Source organism: Hydra viridissima, unplaced genomic scaffold (assembly GCF_058129835.1).
Source record: "Hydra viridissima isolate aposymbiotic clone 2 unplaced genomic scaffold, HvirCarnegie_v1 scaffold_11, whole genome shotgun sequence".
Classification (NCBI taxonomy): domain Eukaryota; kingdom Metazoa; phylum Cnidaria; class Hydrozoa; order Anthoathecata; family Hydridae; genus Hydra; species Hydra viridissima.
In genome coordinates, this window is record NW_028324310.1 from 6345005 (window position 1) to 6366808 (window position 21804).

Here is a 21804-nt window from a genome sequence, read left to right on the forward strand (position 1 = left end):
CTTGTAGAATTTATGCCAAGACGGTGCAAGGCCGTTATCGATTCTAAAGGCTATGCAACTAAATATTAATGTTTGTTTTTTTTTAGAATCTGTTATTTGTTGATGTTAGTAAAATTATACTTTTACGTTTGTATAATCGTTCACGTGGTTTTGTCACGCAAAATATTTGATGCTTTTTGAACATTTAGATATGTTTAAGTTTAAACAAATTATTAGAGAATACACTTTACACAGTCTTATAGAGCAAAAAACGCTCTATCCAACCATATATAGTATTAAACTATAAACTTATTTTAAGACATTGAAAATTTCATTAAAAAAAACTATTTGCAATCGTTCACGTAGTTTTGTCCGCAGCTGTATATATATATATATATATATATATATATATATATATATATATATATATATATATATATATATATATATATATATATATATATATATATATATATATATATATATATATATATATATATATATATATATATATAACATTAAAAGTTAAAATTCAAATATATATATATATATATATATTTGAATTTTAACTTTTAATGTTGTAGCTGTTATATGTAACTTTTAATAATATAGATCAATATCTTTATTATGTCACAATCAAAGCAAGAACTTATTAATAAGAAGTTTGTGGTAGTTGCATTTCAAACAGAAGGAAGTAAATCTAAAGGCTGCTCTATGGATGTTATATGTTCTAGTTGGCTATTAAGCAACACAGAAGCATTTTATCCACATCATTTAAAGTCTGTGGCAAAATGCACAAATGCTGTTATTAACTTTGTTGCACCAAGTAGCAATTGGGGGAAATATGCAGTTCGTATACTTGGAGGATCAAGTATATTTAAGCAGATTATTTTCATAATTTTGTTATTGCTTTTTTTAAATACGAATAAATTACGTATGTACATTTTATAATATTTTTTTATGTTGTTTATATTTCTTTAAATTATTCTAGATGATTTTAACGTTGCCTCATCAATGATGGATAAACTATTGTATACCTCAAGTGTAGATATCAGTGATAGTGAGGCAAATTCAGCACGAAAAAAAATTAAAACTGATAAATCAGTTGTTTATGGTGCTGGGGTATGTGATGATGACAGTGATGAAGGAAGTTCTTTAGCTTCATTGTCACCAAAACAACCTGTTACAATAAATAAAATAAATTTACAAGCTAAATCAAAACTAAAATTAACCAAAAAACCTGTTTTAGTTGATAATGTCCACGATAGTTATCCTATCAGCTCAAATTTATTTTCACAAAAGTCATCCTTAAGTGCAACAACTTTATTGCCTAATATTAGACATCCACAAACAAGCTCAAATCAATCAAAGGTGTCAAATTTAGAATATGGAGAAAGCGAAAATCAATCCTATTTATTGGAAGACAGAAGATTTTTAAGTAATTGTATTTAAAAAATTTTTTAAACTTATGTATTTTTCTTTTAGTGTTATGAGAGTAATTTTTGGTAAAGTTCTTAACAATTATTATTTATTTAAAGCATTTGAAAAAAAGTGTTTGGATATGTTTGTTTCTATCCAATATGACATGAAAAAAATACTCAATCGTTTGGAACGAATTGACCCTTACAAAAAAACCCAGCGAACTTCCAGTGAAAGTTCACTGGAAATGTAAAAGATCACTGGAAATGTAAAAGATCACTGGAAATTCACCGAGTTCGCTGGGTTTTCCGCAAATTTTACGACTTCGCTGGAAGTTCACTGGAAGTTTAACGAAAAACGTCATTTTATTTCCAGTGATCTAAAACCTTAGTGGAAATTTAGCGCTGATTTTCAATAATCGAAAACGCGGCGGGTTTCATAATTCAATATTGATATAACTTTTGCTAGGGTTGGGAATACCGGGATCCCGGATACCGGGATCCCGGTATTTGGAACAATTTATAGTTGCCGAAATACCGGTATTAAAAAAGTCGAATACCGCTATTTCGGTATTCGAAATAATTTCACCATTCGAAATAATTTCACCATTCGGAAGCTCAAAAAGTTTAAAATTTTAATTGATCTTATTAATGGAAACAAAATTCATCGTACAAAAGTAAATGTGGGTATATATATACTAATATCATATATGATATTGGTTACTTTTAGTTAAATTAAAATATTATATAAAATTCCAAACGGTAAGTTAAATTATACATTATAAATTATACATTTTATTACCTTTTTGAAAATTTGTATTTTATACGGATATGAATATTCAAGACTTTGAGGAAAATTCCAAAGCAAATGATAAAAATTCACCATGGTTTCATTTTGTAAGAGAAAAAGCAGGACAGTGTGCTAAATGCAAATTGTGTAAGAAAATAATAAAAACACATGGAGGTTCTACAAGCGATCTTCATACTCATTTAAAAACAATTCATTAAGTCAATTTGTTAAAAAGAGATGTAGGTAGCCCCACTGTTTTAGGTTCTTCAGAAACTTTGCTGACATCGAAACCTTCAGTAACTATAAACAACTTTTTTAAAAGTGATAAAATGGATGATTCATTGCCAGCGATTTTAGCTAGGATGACTGCGTGTGATGGTTTATCATTCAACATTGTTTGCACATCATATGATATCAGAAAAGGCTTAACAGCCAGAGGCTTTTCTAACATACCAAAGGATCACAAAACAATTCACAAAATGGTATTGAATTATAGTAAAAATATACGAGACGAAGTAATTAAAGAATTATTAAGTAGAATTGCAAATGGAAACAGATTTTATCTAACTTTCGATGAATGGACATCGATAAGAAATAGACATTACATAAATATTAATGTCCACTCTGACAAAGAACTTTGGAATCTAGGATTAATTCATGCTTTTGGAACAATTCATGCAGAAAAATGTGTTGAGCTTGTCAACGATAGGTTAAGTGATTTTAAGCTTTCGATCAAGAATATTGAAGGTATTACCACTGATGGCGCTGCAGTTATGACAAAGGTAGGCAGGTTAATTGAAGCACACCAGCAGCTATGTTTAGCGCATGAAATTCAGTTGGCTGTTATCGGCGTACTCTATAAAAAACCTAATAATGAGTATAGTCTGTATAATGAAGAAAATTCCAACATTACATCAGTTCCTACACCCAGATTTGAAAAAGAGCAGAATTCCACTGATGATGATGAATTAATTGATGAAGAGTGGTTCGAAAAGTGGTCAAAATATTTCGTTCTTCGCCTACAAAAAATGACAAAGTCCTACAAAAATATGTAAAAGAAGAGTTTGGGAAAGAATTGTCTCTGGTTTTAGACTCAAAAACACGATGGAATAGTTTGGTGTCTATGTTAGAACGTTTTGTCAAATTAAAAAATTGCATCAAAAAGAGTCTAATAAATTTAAAATCACATATTTTTTTTTCAGATGCAGAGTTTGAAATGTTGTCAAATATCTTTTCAGTTTTACTTCCTATTAAGCTTACACTTGAAGCAATCTGCAGACAAGATGCAACTTTATTATCTGCAGATGCTGCTATTCAATTTATGATGAAATCAATAATTGGCCATCCATGTTCATTAAGCTATGAACTGAAAGCCGCTTTAAAAGTACGTGTTCTTGAAAGACGAACAGAAATTTCAAGTGTTTTGCAATATTTACACGATGCAGACTCCAATGAAAATCCGAGCGATGATGAAACCTATAGAGATTATGAATTATTTCTCATCATTACCAAAGCTGCAATCGCAAAAGTTATCATTTCACAGATACAACGTCTGGGTGTGGCCAACTTGCATTATGAAGCTGCACCTTAACCAATAACATCTACTTCAGCCAACAATATTATAGACACAAATATAATATTCAATGTTGATGATGATGAAGTTGATCAAAAAAATGAAATTTCTCTGACTTTAAAAGAAAAGTTGGAGATATCAATATCAAAAAGAATTTGCACCAGATTACCTGAGAGTGGAATCGACCGAAATAAAAAAGATCTCACACGCTCAATAAAAAAAGAAATGTCATTTTTTGAGACAAATGGCATAAGGGGAAAATACTTAACTTTAATATATAATTATTTGCTAAGTATTCAACCAACCAGTGTAGAATCAGAGAGAGCTTTTTCGGTAGCTGGATTAATCTGCACCAGAATTCGGTCTAGGATAGGAGATAATTCACTTAACAACCTATGTTTTCTGAGATCTTATATCAACAATCAACTGCAGAAAAAGTAGAACCTTAAAAATTTATGTTTTCTTCCTTTTCGTATGATTAATATATTACTAAGATTTTACTGAATTTTGTTTTTCTTTTTTTTATTCTTTAAATAAGTTAATATAGCTTTTTTTAATTGCCAAACCATTTTTTAATTATATTATTCATTCATTTGTGTTATTAAAGGAAATCTAATAATACCGGTTTAATACCGGAATCCCGGGATTATAAATTTTCAATACCGAAATACCGGTATTTGATTTTTGGTCCGGTATTCCAAACCCAAACTTTTGCTAACATAACTTTTTTGAAATTTGACAGATATAACATCTTGAAAACTTTTTTCCAATTTCTGTAATAAAGTAAACTTTGTTTTTTTATATCCACAGTTTCAGTTTCTATTATTTTAAGTTCTACTCAATTTCCAAAACCACAGGTATGTTGTTCAGTATGTTCATTTTTATTAACCCTTTTCCCGTTTGTGTTGCATATTTGCAACAAATGATTTGCTGATAATTTTTTTGGTTATAAAGTTTATCCACAACATTAGCAGTTTTGAAATATGTATTTTAGATCTTTCTATTTTTATTTTGACGCAATATAACCACAATAACATTTTCTTTTGAATAATGGCAGCTCAAAAGAGAAGTGCTATTTTTAGTAAGTTTTAGTTACTATCGTTAATGCTCATTTTTGAATATAGGAAAACCCATGCTGACGCTTAAAACTTTTTAATTGTTATGTGCTATGATTGAAGTTTTATATTAGTGTCATTATAAACTAAAACAAGCATAAGATATTGTTAGATTTACCTCCTAATTTATTTGTTGCAAATGTGCAACATTGTCGGATCAAGGTATAAAAAATGATCATTTTTTTTTACTATATGATTTCTCTGGTAGCTCCTACAAAAACTTGTAGAATTCGAAATTTTACTGTACAAGAAGCTGTTAATTACGTACTTGAACCAGATTCTAATTCTGAGTTATCAGACTTAGTGAAATCAGATGAATCAGGGAATGAGGCAGAACTTGAAATTGGCAATGTTGTTTTCAGTTCTGAAGAATCTGAGTGAGTCAGTTTTGATTACCATTGATTTGCTTTGAGAATTGATGTAAATTTACATTAATTTTTTTATCTTTAGGACTGAAGAAGAAGAAGAAGAAGAAGAAGAAAGTGGTTTTTCACCATTCAACATGACTTTAGGATCCGAAGAGTCATGGTATGTATCAATTTGAATAATGAATCTCATATTTAAAAAATTATATATATACATATTTCCAAAATGTGAGATTCTTTATTCAAATTGATAAATACAATGCCTCTTTAAATCCAAAAGTATATTTCAAGCAATATGTATAATATATATATATATATATATATATATTATACATATTACTTAAAATAAATTTTAGTGATTATGAGGATGATGTGATTCTGTGGAAAAGAAAGTCTGCAAAGAAGCCAGTCTATAAATGGAGGAAAACGCAACTACCAATATTTGATGCAGCGTTCCAAGGAGAGGAATTTTCTCTACCAGAACGCAATGACATGACACCATTTGAGTATTTTAAACTATTTTGGGATGATAGCATCACCCAGAATTTAGTTGAACAAACTAATCTCTATAGTGTCCAGGTAACAGGCACTAGTATAGCCACAAACTTAAAAGAGATTGAGCAATTCTTAGGTGTTCAGATGTTGATGTCATTAGTTCGCCTCCCTAGCTATGAATCGGTTTGGTCAACAGAACTTCGATGCGATGCTGTTGCTGATGTTATGAATTTAAAGCGTTATGAATGTCTTAGAAGGTTCTTGCATGCAGTGGACAATACTACAAAAAATAAATACTCTGGCAAATTGTTTAAGGTTAAACCTGTATTAGATGCTGTTCGTAATAACTGCATCAAAATTGAACAAGAGCAAGACCAATCGGTAGATGAGCAAATGATACCTGCAAAAACAAAACGCAGTGGGATATGTCAGTATATGCCCAAAAAAATCCACAAATGGGGTTTTAAAAATTTTGTTAGAGCAGGAAAGTCAGGCATAATATGCGACTTTTTCATCTACGCAGGTGCTACTAGTGCAGGTGGCCAAACTTGCGGTGCTGAGGATATAATACTTCGACTAGTTCAAGAAATGCCTAAACACAAAAACTTCCGTATATACTTTGACAACTGGTTTTCTACATTGCCATTAATTAATAAACTGAAAACTATGGGAATATTAGCTACAGGAACTTTCCGTAGTAATCGAATCGGAAAATGCCCACTTTTATCTGACATAGTATTGAAATCTCAAGGAAGAGGATCATGGGACTACCAAGTGGATCAGAATTCTGGGATACATTTAGTAAAATGGTTTGATAGCAAAGCCGTTATAGTTGGATCAACACATGCTGGTGTCGCAGGATCAACGAAAGTCAAATGGTTTGACAGCAAAAAGAAAGTATATGTTGATGTCAAAACTCCTGATATTGTTGTTGCATACAATGCGTCAATGGGAGGAGTAGATCTGGCAGACATGCTGATACCATTATACCGCACGAGAATAAACACTAAAAAACGGTGGTACTTAAAATTGATTTTTCACTGCATTGACATATCAAAGATAAATGCTTGGTTGTTATACCGAAGGCACTGTACTAAACTTCAAGTGCCTAAAAAAAAACAGCTGACTTTAAGAAGATTTATTTTACAGGTAGCAACAGCGTTGAAGCTCAAAGACAAAGATCCAGAAAAAAAAGTTGGTCGTCCCAAAAGAAGTTTCTCACCTTTAAAGACTCTCGGAAGAAAGCCATCAAACCCAAAACCAATTAGTGATATAAGATATGATGGATTCTGCCACTGGCCCGAAATCAAGGATAAAAGGGGGCGGTGCAGAATATGTAACATGACCTGTTCTTTTGCTTGTTCAAAATGTAAAATACAACTTTGTTTGAACAAGGATAGAAACTGCTTCAAAGACTTCCATGTACAATAAAATTAGATAATATATAACTATAGTAAGAAGAAATTATTTTAAAACTACAACGGTCTATTAAACATGCCTGAATTTACCCATATTACTATTATTATTATTTTTTTTTTTTTAAAAAAAAAGCGTTATTTTCAATACCTCTTTTCGGCAAAGTTGCATATATGCAACAAATCATAAAACAATAATAATTATCAAAAAGATTTATTTTGTGTTTTTTTCTAGCACATAATGCCATATTCTTACAAAAAATTCATTAAAAAAATTTTTTTAGTAGTTTGATCATAATGTGCCGGATAGAGGGTTAAAGCGAATACATATTCAACTTTATAATTTCACAAAAATTTATTATTATAAATTTCTTTATTGTAGATTATTGAACATAATAGATAATGATTGATTTATATTTACAAAATTTCAGAATGAAAAAAGTTTTCAAGAGATTTTATTATTGTTCCTAAATACTAGATTTTTTGATATCGATTCTTTTTCAAAGTATTTTTTTTTTCTAACAGTACGAGTACAACAGGCATCACTAGAAATTCTTATAAACATGATTTGGCTAACAATAAGTGTAAAAAAAAAACGACACATTTTTCTTACCCTTTAAATTTGTCCCATCTCAAAAGACATACCCCTAATATGAGATAAATCCACTATGTTGTCTTACACAGATTGAAAGTAAAATTTTAAACTTTTCATTCAAAATTTCAATAAATCGAGTTGAATGAATAACAACAACTCCCTCTATCTATTTCACTGTGATAGACAGACAGCGCTTTGTAAATAGTTTGAAAAAAATTTTTTTGATGAAGTTCTCTTCAAAACGGTGTAAATTTAAAAATTTTTTTACATTAAAATTCGATTTTCTAACATTCCTAAGTTCATAATTCTTTTGTTTTAACATTTGAATTTTCTTTGAATTTGTTTTCAACTGATTTGTTTCAGTTGAAGCACTTTTTATTTTGTGTAATATTTTCCCTAAACTTACATATATATATATATATATATATATATATATATATATATATATATATATATATATATATATATATACATACATACATACATACATACATACATACATACATACATACATACATACATACATACATACATACATACATACATACATACATACATACATACATACATACATACATACATACATACATACATACATACATACATACATACATACATACATATATATACACGTATATATCCGAATAATTTTAAATGTATTCTTAAAATAGAGGGCTCAATGTTCTTAAAAGAACATAGCAATAATAAATTAGTAAAAATCATTTATCAAACTTGTTTCATTTTACACTGTGTTTCATCAATTAAGACATCAGAAAATTTCATCAATTAAGACTCATCAGAAAATTTCATCAATTAAGACTCATCAGAAAATTTCATCAATTAAGACTCATCAGAATATATATTTTGTAAGTTTTATAATTTTCAAAAGAATATTAAATTTTCTGAATAATTATAAAATAAAATTATAAAATTTTATACCGCTTAAACACCTTCATTTAACATATATATGCATTTGATATTTATATATACATCATACACTTGATAAAAAAATTTTCATCAAATAAAAGTATAGTTTGTATTGTATGTACTAAAGAGCTAGCTGTTAAATAAGCATCATTGTTATTTAAGCACAATTAGGTTAAGTACAATAGTTTCTCTTGTTCTCTTTCTGATGTTAATCTTGTTTAACTAAAGTTTAATTTTGCCTGCTTGCCTCTTTTATTTTAGATGCCTAGAATTGGTCGCTACAAGAAATGGCAATCAGGCGAAGTAAATATTCCAAGAACAACACGTTGGAGGATGTCAAAAGTTAACTGTGCTCAACAACAGAATGAGAGCACCTCTGATGACAATGATTCTATTGACGATGAATTTATGGATCAATTATCTGACTTAGATGAACCAAAAAATGAAACAATCAATAATGAGTTTGATGAAAATGAAAGTTCAGAGAGTCCACCTCTGTATCCTGGCTCAAAGATAAATGTCTCTAATGCATGTTTATGCATAATGACTTTTGTTTTGCGCTTTAATTTGTCCTACGAAGCCTTAGAGGCGTTGTTAACTCTCTTAACTATTTTATTGCCACACAGTGTTTTGCCTACATCTAAATATTGGGTTGAGGAATAATTCATGAGCGTTTTTTTCAAATTTAAAAATGCACGCAGAAATAAAATGCATTGGCAAAATGTTTTATGTTGTTTGAAAGAGAATGTTTTGCTCTACAAGATAGTGTGTTTTGATTTGTTAGTTTTTTTTATTTTTGTGTATTTTCAGATCATTAAAATGGAATGTCAAGTGGACAAAACTGAGCATTTTCGACACCATTTGCTTTTTGCATTTAATCGAGGTGTTAAGGCCGCCGAAGCTGCTCGTGAGATTTGTGCTGTGTATGGAGAAGGAGCAATGTCTGAAAGTACCGCCCGCCGTTGGTTTTCGCGCTTCAAAAATGGGAATTTTGACCTCAAGGACGGATCACACACCGGTCGACCAATTGAGTTCGACGAAGAGCGATTGAATCAAATTCTTCGCGAAAATCCACGTCAAACGACCAGAGAATTGGCGGAGCAGATGGATTGTGATCAAAAAACTGTGGTGAACCACCTTCACTCAATGGGCAAGGTTCAGAAACTCGGCGCTTGGGTGCCACACACTTTGAGCGAAAACAACAAAAATCAACGTTCCACAATCGCCGCCGGTTTGCTCGCTCGTCATCGCTCAACACATGGTCACAAACAGCGTTTTCTTTACCGCATTGTCACTGGCGATGAAAAATGGTGCCTTTACGTCAATATGAAGCAGCGAAAAGAATGGCTCAGCCCCAAAAAACAAGCGACTCCGCGAGCAAAAAAAGACCTTCATCCTCGAAAGATCATGTTGTGTGTATGGTGGGATTGGGAAGGCATAATTCATTACGAACTGCTTGAGCGCAACCAAACAGTCAATGCGGAGCTCTACGTTCAACAACTGCACCGACTCAACGAAGCAATTCAGCAAAAAAGACCAAATAGGCGAAATGGCGTTCTTCTGCAACACGACAACGCCCGTCCTCACATCGCCAATATGACCAAAGCCGCGATTCAAGAACTGGAATGGGAAGTGCTGCCTCATCCTTCATACTCTCCAGACTTGGCGCCGTCAGATTTTCATCTGTTTCGATCGCTTTCGAACGCTTGGCGCCGTGTATCGTTCAATAATGACGTGGAATTGAGGGCTTGGTTGGACGAATTCTTTGAGTCAAGACCGGGAGATTTCTATCGCCGAGGCATCGAAAAACTTATTGAACGATGGGAGGAAGTCGTAAACAACAACGGAGAGTATATTATTGATTAAATCGTTGTAGTTTTTTTGTTTAAAATAAATTTGAAAAAAACGCTCATGAATTATTCCTCAACCCAATATTTGTTTTTGAAGTTTTTTAAGAAGGAAAAAGAGTTATATGAAAAAGTTTTTTTTTGTGATGTTTGTGAAGTTGCTTTAAGTCTTAATAAGCAGTGTACAAAATGTTTGAAATATTTTACATCATCCTATCTTCATAAGAAATGCAATTTTTTTCATATTTTAAACATAAACAAACAGCTTAAAAATACTTGCGATAACAATTGGACACATTTAGCAGATCTTGAAGAAAATGGGCAAGCAACAATTAGACTTGTTGTTAATACTGATGGAGTTCCCATTTTCAAATCATTAAAGTGGTCCTTGTGGCCTTTGCTAGCATCAATTCATAGTTTTCCATATTCATTGCAAATTACTAATATTTTGTTTTTTGGTCTCTGGTCGGGTTTTAAAAAACCAAATATACAATTATTTTTATCTCCTTTTGTTGATATTTTTACTAACCTATCCACTAATGGTATACTCTTATCTAATAATGTTCGTGTTTTTTTTCATGTATCTATTTTTTCATGTGATACAATTGCAAGAGCTCTGGTTTTTTGTCGCAGGCAATTTAATGGTTATAATGGTTGCCATTGGTGTTCTTCTAGAGGGGAAAGAGTTCCAAAAGGCAGGGGGTCTTGTATGACTTATCCATTTTCTGATGTTAATATAAATTGTAGAAGCAATACAGATTTTTTTTGTGTTAATGTGGTTGAAGGGTTTTTAGATATTTCACCATTAGTAAGATTGCCTAATTTCGATTGTGTAAATGGAACAGTTGTTGATAATCTGCACTGTATAGAGCTTGGTGTTATGAAAGCTATGTTTTCTTTCTGGTTTGATAGTTGTTATTCTGGTTCTATTTTTTCTATTCGTAGACACTGTACTGTTATAAATAATCGGTTATCTGTAATTAGTGTGCCAAGCAATATAAGGCGGACTCCACGATCATTAAGTTGCATAAAGCATTGAAAAGGTGTTGAGTTTTTTAATTTTTTAGTTTTTTATGGTCCTGTTATTTTATGTGATATTTTGCTTCCACAGTTTTTTGATCATTTTATTCTTTTATCTAATGTTGTTTTTATGTTAAATAATAAGGTATTATCTGAAAGTGTTGTTAATGAAGCCACATTATTAATTAATAGATTTGTTTACGAATTTCCTGGTTTGTATGGTAGAGAGAATATGTCTTATAATGTGCACCAATTACTTCATCTTCCCTCATGTGCTCGTCTATGGGGGCCTTTATTATCTTATTCTTGTCATCAGTTTGAAAATTTTAATGGCATTATTTTATCTCTTTTAAATGGTACTCAAAATATATCTACTCAAGTAATAGATCGATTTTCATATTTAACTACATGTAACATTCAAGCTTCTCATTCTAACATTATAGATGAAGATTGCATTGACTTTTTGGATGACATGTTATTTTCTTATAATTTTAATTTTAAAGGAGTTATTATTGGCTCAATTAAAGTCTTAGATAAAGGCTGTAATTATAATATTCCTTATTGTGAGAAACTGTTTTTTAAGCATTATTTAGGTAAGCATATTTTTGAAATTCAAAAATATTACAAAGTTTCTATTGCCAAAAACATTTACCATATTCGTCATAAGAATGTTCGTCATTGTGACTCACTTGTTAAACTTACTTGTGGATCATTTTGTAGTATTGAATATTTCTTTATTTTTGAGATGAATGTTTTTGCTTGTGTTAAATTTTTAAAAACAAGTCCGAAAGCAGCTAAGCATATTTTTATGTATACTTATGCAGAATGTCTATCTATAATTTTTGAAGAGCAAATTATACAAAAAGCTTTTTTGGTTGAAGATTGTGTTGTTAGTATTCCTGATTTATGCCCTTTTTAACTCTTCTATAATTATTCTTTGCATAATATTATTATTTTTATTATTATTGCTTCTTATCTTTGCATGATGATTTGTTTGCAACATTGAAATTGTTTTTTGTGAGCTGTTTACATAATTTTTTTTTGGTGAACTGTTCTTTTTTTGGTAAACTGCAATTTTTTTTTGTTAACTATAATTTTTTTTGGTGAACTGTAATTTTTTTTTGGTGAATTGTTATTTTTTTTAGGTGAACTGTTGCATTTTATATTTGTGATAAAAAATTACATGTAACCTTCAACAGTTTATGTTGGCTTGTCAATTTTGTAAAAACTTCTGGTTTAAAAATACTGTTTTTCTTTAGAATTGTTTTTTTATTTTATAAAGTTAATACTTACATTTTCTATAACTGGGTTACTGTTTTTTTTTTTTAGGGTTACCTAGGTCATTTTATTCACTTTCCTACACAGCAACAATTAGAGTGTTGTTATTTTTTATCTTTTTATTTTAATCTTGTAATTATTATTATTGTTTTAGTATATTTTTTTAGTATTAATTATTTTGATTACCGTATAATCTCTAATAGTAAGACCAGGTTTATGTTTCAGAGTCACCAATCAAATTTTTTTATTTTAAAGTAATTATCAATTTTTAAATATACATATGTTTTTGTTTTTATAATTTATCCTTGGTTTTTAAAGTTAATTATGTTTATACCTGTTATACTATTTTATGTTTGCTTACTATTTTACTGTTTATTTTATATATGTTTTTATATAATTATTATATAAGTCCTTTATATATTGTATCATTTTTTTTTAGCTCCGAAGTCCCAAACGGAAAAGAATACGTCAAGCACAATTTAAAAGACATACTTACGAACGAACTCACGAACTTAAAAGACATACTTACGAACTTTACTCACCAACTTAAAAGACATACTTACGAACTTTACTCACCAACTTAAAAGACATACTTACGAACGAACTCACCAATTTAAAAGACATACTTACGAACTTTACTCACCAACTTAAAAGACATACTTACGAACTTTACTCACGAACTTAAAAGACATACTTACGAACGAACTCACCAATTTAAAAGACATACTTACGAACTTTACTCACCAACTTAAAAGACATACTTACGAACGTTACTCACGAACTTAAAAGACATACTTACGAACGAACTCACCAATTTAAAAGACATACTTACGAACTTTACTCACCAACTTAAAAGACATACTTACGAACGTTACTCACGAACTTAAAAGACATACTTACGAACGAACTCACCAATTTAAAAGACATACTTACGAACTTTACTCACCAACTTAAAAGACATACTTACGAACTTTACTCACGAACTTAAAAGACATACCTACGAACGAACTCACCAATTTAAAAGACATACTTACGAACTTTACTCACCAACTTAAAAGACATACTTACGAACTTTACTCACCAACTTAAAAGACATACTTACGAACAAACTCACCAATTTAAAAGACATACTTACGAACTTTACTCACCAACTTAAAAGACATACTTACGAACGTTACTCACGAACTTAAAAGACATACTTACGAACGAACTCACCAATTTAAAAGACATACTTACGAACTTTACTCACCAACTTAAAAGACATACTTACGAACTTTACTCACGAACTTAAAAGACATACTTACGAACGAACTCACCAATTTAAAAGACATACTTACGAACTTTACTCACCAACTTAAAAGACATACTTACGAACTTTACTCACGAACTTAAAAGACATACTTACGAACGAACTCACCAATTTAAAAGACATACTTACGAACTTTACTCACCAACTTAAAAGACATACTTACGAACTTTACTCACGAACTTAAAAGACATACTTACGAACGAACTCACCAATTTAAAAGACATACTTACGAACTTTACTCACCAACTTAAAAGACATACTTACGAACTTTACTCACGAACTTAAAAGACATACTTACGAACGAACTCACCAATTTAAAAGACATACTTACGAACTTTACTCACCAACTTAAAAGACATATTTACGAACTTTACTCACGAACTTAAAAGACATACTTACGAACGAACTCACCAATTTAAAAGACATACTTACGAACTTTACTCACCAACTTAAAAGACATACTTACGAACGTTACTCACGAACTTAAAAGACATACTTACGAACGAACTCACCAATTTAAAAGACATACTTACGAACTTTACTCACCAACTTAAAAGACATACTTACGAACTTTACTCACGAACTTAAAAGACATACTTACGAACGAACTCACCAATTTAAAAGACATACTTACGAACTTTACTCACCAACTTAAAAGACATACTTACGAACTTTACTCACGAACTTAAAAGACATACTTACGAACGAACTCACCAATTTAAAAGACATACTTACGAACTTTACTCACCAACTTAAAAGACATACTTACGAACTTTACTCACGAACTTAAAAGACATACTTACGAACGAACTCACCAATTTAAAAGACATACTTACGAACTTTATTCACCAACTTAAAAGACATACTTACGAACTTTACTCACGAACTTAAAAGACATACTTACGAACGAACTCACCAATTTAAAAGACATACTTACGAACTTTACTCACCAACTTAAAAGACATACTTACGAACGTTACTTACGAACTTAAAAGACATACTTACGAACGAACTCACCAATTTAAAAGACATACTTACGAACGTTACTCACGAACTTAAAAGACATACTTACGAACTTTACTCACGAACTTAAAAGACATACTTACGAACTTTACTCACGAACTTAAAAGACATACTTACGAACGAACTCACCAATTTAAAAGACATACTTACGAACTTTACTCACCAACTTAAAAGACATACTTACGAACGTTACTTACGAACTTAAAAGACATACTTACGAACGAACTCACCAATTTAAAAGACATACTTACGAACGTTACTCACGAACTTAAAAGACATACTTACGAACTTTACTCACGAACTTAAAAGACATACTTACGAACGAACTCACCAATTTAAAAGACATACTTACGAACTTTACTCACCAACTTAAAAGACATACTTACGAACTTTACTCACGAACTTAAAAGACATACTTACGAACGAACTCACCAATTTAAAAGACATACTTACGAACTTTACTCACCAACTTAAAAGACATACTTACGAACGTTACTTACGAACTTAAAAGACATACTTACGAACGAACTCACCAATTTAAAAGACATACTTACGAACGTTACTCACGAACTTAAAAGACATACTTACGAACTTTACTCACGAACTTAAAAGACATACTTACGAACGAACTCACCAATTTAAAAGACATACTTACGAACTTTACTCACCAACTTAAAAGACATACTTACGAACTTTACTCACGAACTTAAAAGACATACTTACGAACGAACTCACCAATTTAAAAGACATACTTACGAACTTTACTCACCAACTTAAAAGACATACTTACGAACTCTACTCACGAACTTAAAAGACATACTTACGAACGAACTCACCAATTTAAAAGACATACTTACGAACTTTACTCACCAACTTAAAAGACATACTTACGAACTTTACTCACGAACTTAAAAGACATACTTACGAACGAACTCACCAATTTAAAAGACATACTTACGAACTTTACTCACCAACTTAAAAGACATACTTACGAACTTTACACACGAACTTAAAAGACATACTTACGAACGAACTCACCAATTTAAAAGACATACTTACGAACTTTATTCACCAACTTAAAAGACATACTTACGAACTTTACTCACGAACTTAAAAGACATACTTACGAACGAACTCACCAATTTAAAAGACATACTTACGAACTTTACTCACCAACTTAAAAGACATACTTACGAACGTTACTTACGAACTTAAAAGACATACTTACGAACGAACTCACCAATTTAAAAGACATACTTACGAACGTTACTCACGAACTTAAAAGACATACTTACGAACTTTACTCACGAACTTAAAAGACATACTTACGAACTTTACTCACGAACTTAAAAGACATACTTTCGAACGAACTCACCAATTTAAAAGACATACTTACGAACTTTACTCACCAACTTAAAAGACATACTTACGAACTTTACTCACGAACTTAAAAGACATACTTTCGAACGAACTCACCAATTTAAAAGACATACTTACGAACTTTACTCACCAACTTAAAAGACATACTTACGAACTTTACTCACGAACTTAAAAGACATACTTACGAACGAACTCACCAATTTAAAAGACATACTTACGAACTTTACTCACCAACTTAAAAGACATACTTACGAACGTTACTCACGAACTTAAAAGACATACTTACGAACGAACTCACCAATTTAAAAGACATACTTACGAACTTTACTCACCAACTTAAAAGACATACTTACGAACTTTACTCACGAACTTAAAAGACATACTTACGAACGAACTCACCAATTTAAAAGACATACTTACGAACTTTACTCACCAACTTAAAAGACATACTTACGAACTTTACTCACGAACTTAAAAGACATACTTACGAACGAACTCACCAATTTAAAAGACATACTTACGAACTTTACTCACCAACTTAAAAGACATACTTACGAACGTTACTCACGAACTTAAAAGACATACTTACGAACGAACTCACCAATTTAAAAGACATACTTACGAACTTTACTCACCAACTTAAAAGACATACTTACGAACTTTACTCACGAACTTAAAAGACATACTTACGAACGAACTCACCAATTTAAAAGACATACTTACGAACTTTACTCACCAACTTAAAAGACATACTTACGAACTTTACTCACGAACTTAAAAGACATACTTACGAACGAACTCACCAATTTAAAAGACATACTTACGAACTTTATTCACCAACTTAAAAGACATACTTACGAACGTTACTTACGAACTTAAAAGACATACTTACGAACGAACTCACCAATTTAAAAGACATACTTACGAACGTTACTCACGAACTTAAAAGACATACTTACGAACTTTACTCACGAACTTAAAAGACATACTTACGAACGAACTCACCAATTTAAAAGACATACTTACGAACTTTACTCACCAACTTAAAAGACATACTTACGAACGTTACTTACGAACTTAAAAGACATACTTACGAACGAACTCACCAATTTAAAAGACATACTTACGAACTTTACTCACCAACTTAAAAGACATACTTACGAACGTTACTTACGAACTTAAAAGACATACTTACGAACGAACTCACCAATTTAAAAGACATACTTACGAACGTTACTCACGAACTTAAAAGACATACTTACGAACTTTACTCACGAACTTAAAAGACATACTTACGAACGAACTCACCAATTTAAAAGACATACTTACGAACTTTACTCACCAACTTAAAAGACATACTTACGAACTTTACTCACGAACTTAAAAGACATACTTACGAACTTTACTCACGAACTTAAAAGACATACTTACGAACGAACTCACCAATTTAAAAGACATACTTACGAACTTTACTCACCAACTTAAAAGACATACTTACGAACGTTACTCACGAACTTAAAAGACATACTTACGAACGAACTCACCAATTTAAAAGACATACTTACGAACTTTGCTCACCAACTTAAAAGACATACTTACGAACTTTACTCACGAACTTAAAAGACATACTTACGAACGAACTCACCAATTTAAAAGACATACTTACGAACTTTACTCACCAACTTAAAAGACATACTTACGAACTTTACTCACGAACTTAAAAGACATACTTACGAACGAACTCACGAACTTAAAAGACATACTTACGAACGAACTCACCAATTTAAAAGACATACTTACGAACTTTACTCACCAACTTAAAAGACATACTTACGAACTTTACTCACGAACTTAAAAGACATACTTACGAACGAACTCACCAATTTAAAAGACATACTTACGAACTTTACTCACCAACTTAAAAGACATACTTACGAACTTTACTCACGAACTTAAAAGACATACTTACGAACGAACTCACCAATTTAAAAGACATACTTACGAACTTTACTCACCAACTTAAAAGACATACTTACGAACTTTACTCACGAACTTAAAAGACATACTTACGAACGAACTCACCAATTTAAAAGACATACTTACGAACTTTACTCACCAACTTAAAAGACATACTTACGAACGTTACTCACGAACTTAAAAGACATACTTACGAACGAACTCACCAATTTAAAAGACATACTTACGAACGTTACTCACGAACTTAAAAGACATACTTACGAACGAACTCACCAATTTAAAAGACATACTTACGAACGTTACTCACGAACTTAAAAGACATACTTACGAACGAACTCACCAATTTAAAAGACATACTTACGAACGTTACTCACGAACTTAAAAGACATACTTTCGAACGAACTCACCAATTTAAAAGACATACTTACGAACGTTACTCACGAACTTAAAAGACATACTTACGAACGAACTCACCAATTTAAAAGACATACTTACGAACGTTACTCACGAACTTAAAAGACATACTTACGAACGAACTCACCAATTTAAAAGACATACTTACGAACGTTACTCACGAACTTAAAAGACATACTTACGAACGTTACTCACGAACTTAAAAGACATACTTACGAACGAACTCACGAACTTACGATTTTCTTTTCTTTTTTTTGTTTTGATTACTTGTCTGTGGAGAACGAACCGCTAAACTCATGATTTTTTCGCCTCAAAATATACTAAAATATACTAATAAATAAAATTTAAAAAAGTTTAGATAAATTATCAGGAAAAATAAACAAATTGCATTTATTCGAAAACAAAAAATGTACGTACAGCCTTTTGGTTCTCGACTAATAAGATACACATTTTTTTTATTCAATTTTTTTTCAAAGTTTTTCAAACAAGTTCGTGTAAGCTTATGCAAAATGATTATGCTTTATTAAATTTTTTTGTAGATTATGTTTTATGATTTAAATCTCTATCAAAACAAAAAAATAAAAATACAACTGATTTTCTGTTTTGTTTGTTTAAATGGTTAAAATAGAAAAAAATTTGATTTATGAAAATTTGTATTCATACTTAAGGTAGTTTATTATTTATACATTGTATTTTTATTCTAAATATCGATATTTTTAAATAAATGTTATATTTAACTTTTTTTTTTCCTATGCTTAATTTGTCTTATTTCGCGCTTCACGGTTTTAAATATTTAAAATGTTTATGAGCGTTTTAAAAAAAATATATCTTAAAAAATGAAATTCCAGCGAATTCGCTAAACTTCCATTTTTTATATATAAACATGAAAGTTAACTTTCATAGCTAATTAGCTATGAATTCATAGCTAATTAGCTATAAAGCTTTTCTAGTGAACTTCCAGTGATCTTTAAAGATCACTGGAAGTTCACTGGGAGTTCACTGGGTTTTGGAACAAGATCACTGGAAGTTCGCTGGAAAAGATCACTGGAAGTTCGCTGGGTTTTGGAACAATTTTTCACTGGAAGTTTACTGGGTTTTTTTTGTAAGGGGAAACACAAGTTGCGTCAGTTAGTAACAATTCTGCAATTGGAGTGACAGTTAAGCCTGATATAAATCGGTGGAATCAGTTACCACTACTAACAGATGATGACCTTGTTTTGCTGGAGGAAACTCTCTGCAACAAAGGCATGTTGGAGTCACTGGTAAAATTATTGCATTTTTTTAATCAAGTTTTGAATTTAAATAACATAAAGTTTGAAGTAATAATAGTAAAACATCTGAAAAAGCATATTTAGATTTTAAATACGGTTTATTTTAAAAAAAGTAGAAATATAAATAAATCTAACTTATCACTGCCCTATTCCAAACCCTCAGTTGATAGAGGAGTGACTCCCTCCTATGTCTGTACTGAAACCCTAACAGTTCCCTATTGATATATCCCTAATAGTTCCCTATTGATATATATATATATATATATATATATATATATATATATATATATATATATATATATATATATATATATATATATATATATATATTATAACAGTAAAAGGTTTAACAGGTTTTTTCGATCTAATTATAGATTTTTTTAAATGAATATAATAGACAAATCGTTTGGCTTCTGTTGGTGGCATTAGTTGCAATCAAATGACAAGAGATGTTATGAGTTGTTTATTTTCAAAGTCTCTCAGTTTATTATATTCAGGACAAGGTCGAAAAGGAAAGAAATCTTTTGTAAAACTGAAACGTTATGGAGCTGTAATAGGTTATTGAAGTTTTTCTTTTTTTATTTATATATTATCTATTATATCTTGGTTGTGGAGTGTATTATAATTAGCTTGATTCTAAATAATGTAAAATCTTGATTCTAAATGATGTTAATCTCTATTTTGTATTAGAATGTACTTGAAATTAAACTTTAAAAGAAATTTTATGTTGACATGTTTTTGGCTTTGATAATGTAATAAAAAACTTTATGCTTGTTTGTAGCTGCTGTTATGAAACAGTTTCCTGATTCGACAGAAGCCAAAATCAAAATGAAAATTAGCAGTTTTCTAGCGCAAGCTGTAAATCGAGATGGAGGCAGAAAAAAACGTAGTATCTGCAAAAGCAGCGGCGATGAAGTTGAACTCGAGGCAAATGTGTTGGATACTCAACAGCCTAATGAAATTTAAGAAATGATACAAAATTATTTGTTTACTGTTTATTTGTCTTTCAGATTTTTTCTTCCTCTTACGAGCTATTTTAGAAACAGTATCAAAATTTTTAATATAATAATTGCGTCATATAAAAATTATTATTAAAATTTTATTGCATAATTTCTATGCTTTTTTAACTAAAAATAAAAAAGTTACTTTTATTATTAAAAAACTTTTACAAGTTTTTTAATAATAATTTTATATTTATATATATATATGTGTGTGTGTATATATATATATATATATATATATATATATATATATATATATATATATATATATATATATATATATATATATAAATATATGTAGGCACTACTCCACTTTCTCCCCCCCCCCCCCTAATTTTATGATTGATTCTGATAGAGAATTTTATGCTGATTAAGAATCGTATAAAAACATGGGTCTCAAAATCAACGGAAAGTGCTCTAATCTGATGTTGAAAGTACCAAAATATACCACAAATCGCTAATATTCGCCATCTTGAATTCACTAACTTTACGGTTGATATTGTTTTTAACCGCAAAACATTGCCAGCCTGGTTTTTACTATAAGGAATTTTTTCTGGTTTAATATAGATAGCGATTCCACGGCTCAACGAAAAACATCTGACGTTTGACAAA

The 21804-nt window shown here is 30.5% G+C and overlaps 1 protein-coding gene and 1 pseudogene across 1 annotated transcript; both read left to right on the forward strand.

Annotated features, from left to right (window-relative positions):
* Positions 1-548: 548 nt before the first annotated feature.
* Positions 549-21174, forward strand: LOC149881922 (uncharacterized). Its single transcript, XM_090066931.1, has 5 exons — positions 549-1423; positions 1518-1597; positions 20030-20182; positions 20589-20748; positions 20973-21174. Exons 1-5 carry the CDS (start codon positions 994-996, stop codon positions 21155-21157), a joined length of 1008 nt encoding a protein of 335 aa, XP_089923057.1. The 5' UTR covers positions 549-993; the 3' UTR covers positions 21158-21174.
* On the forward strand, positions 8808-12486 carry LOC149881923 (uncharacterized; annotated as a pseudogene).
* Positions 21175-21804: the final 630 nt, after the last annotated feature.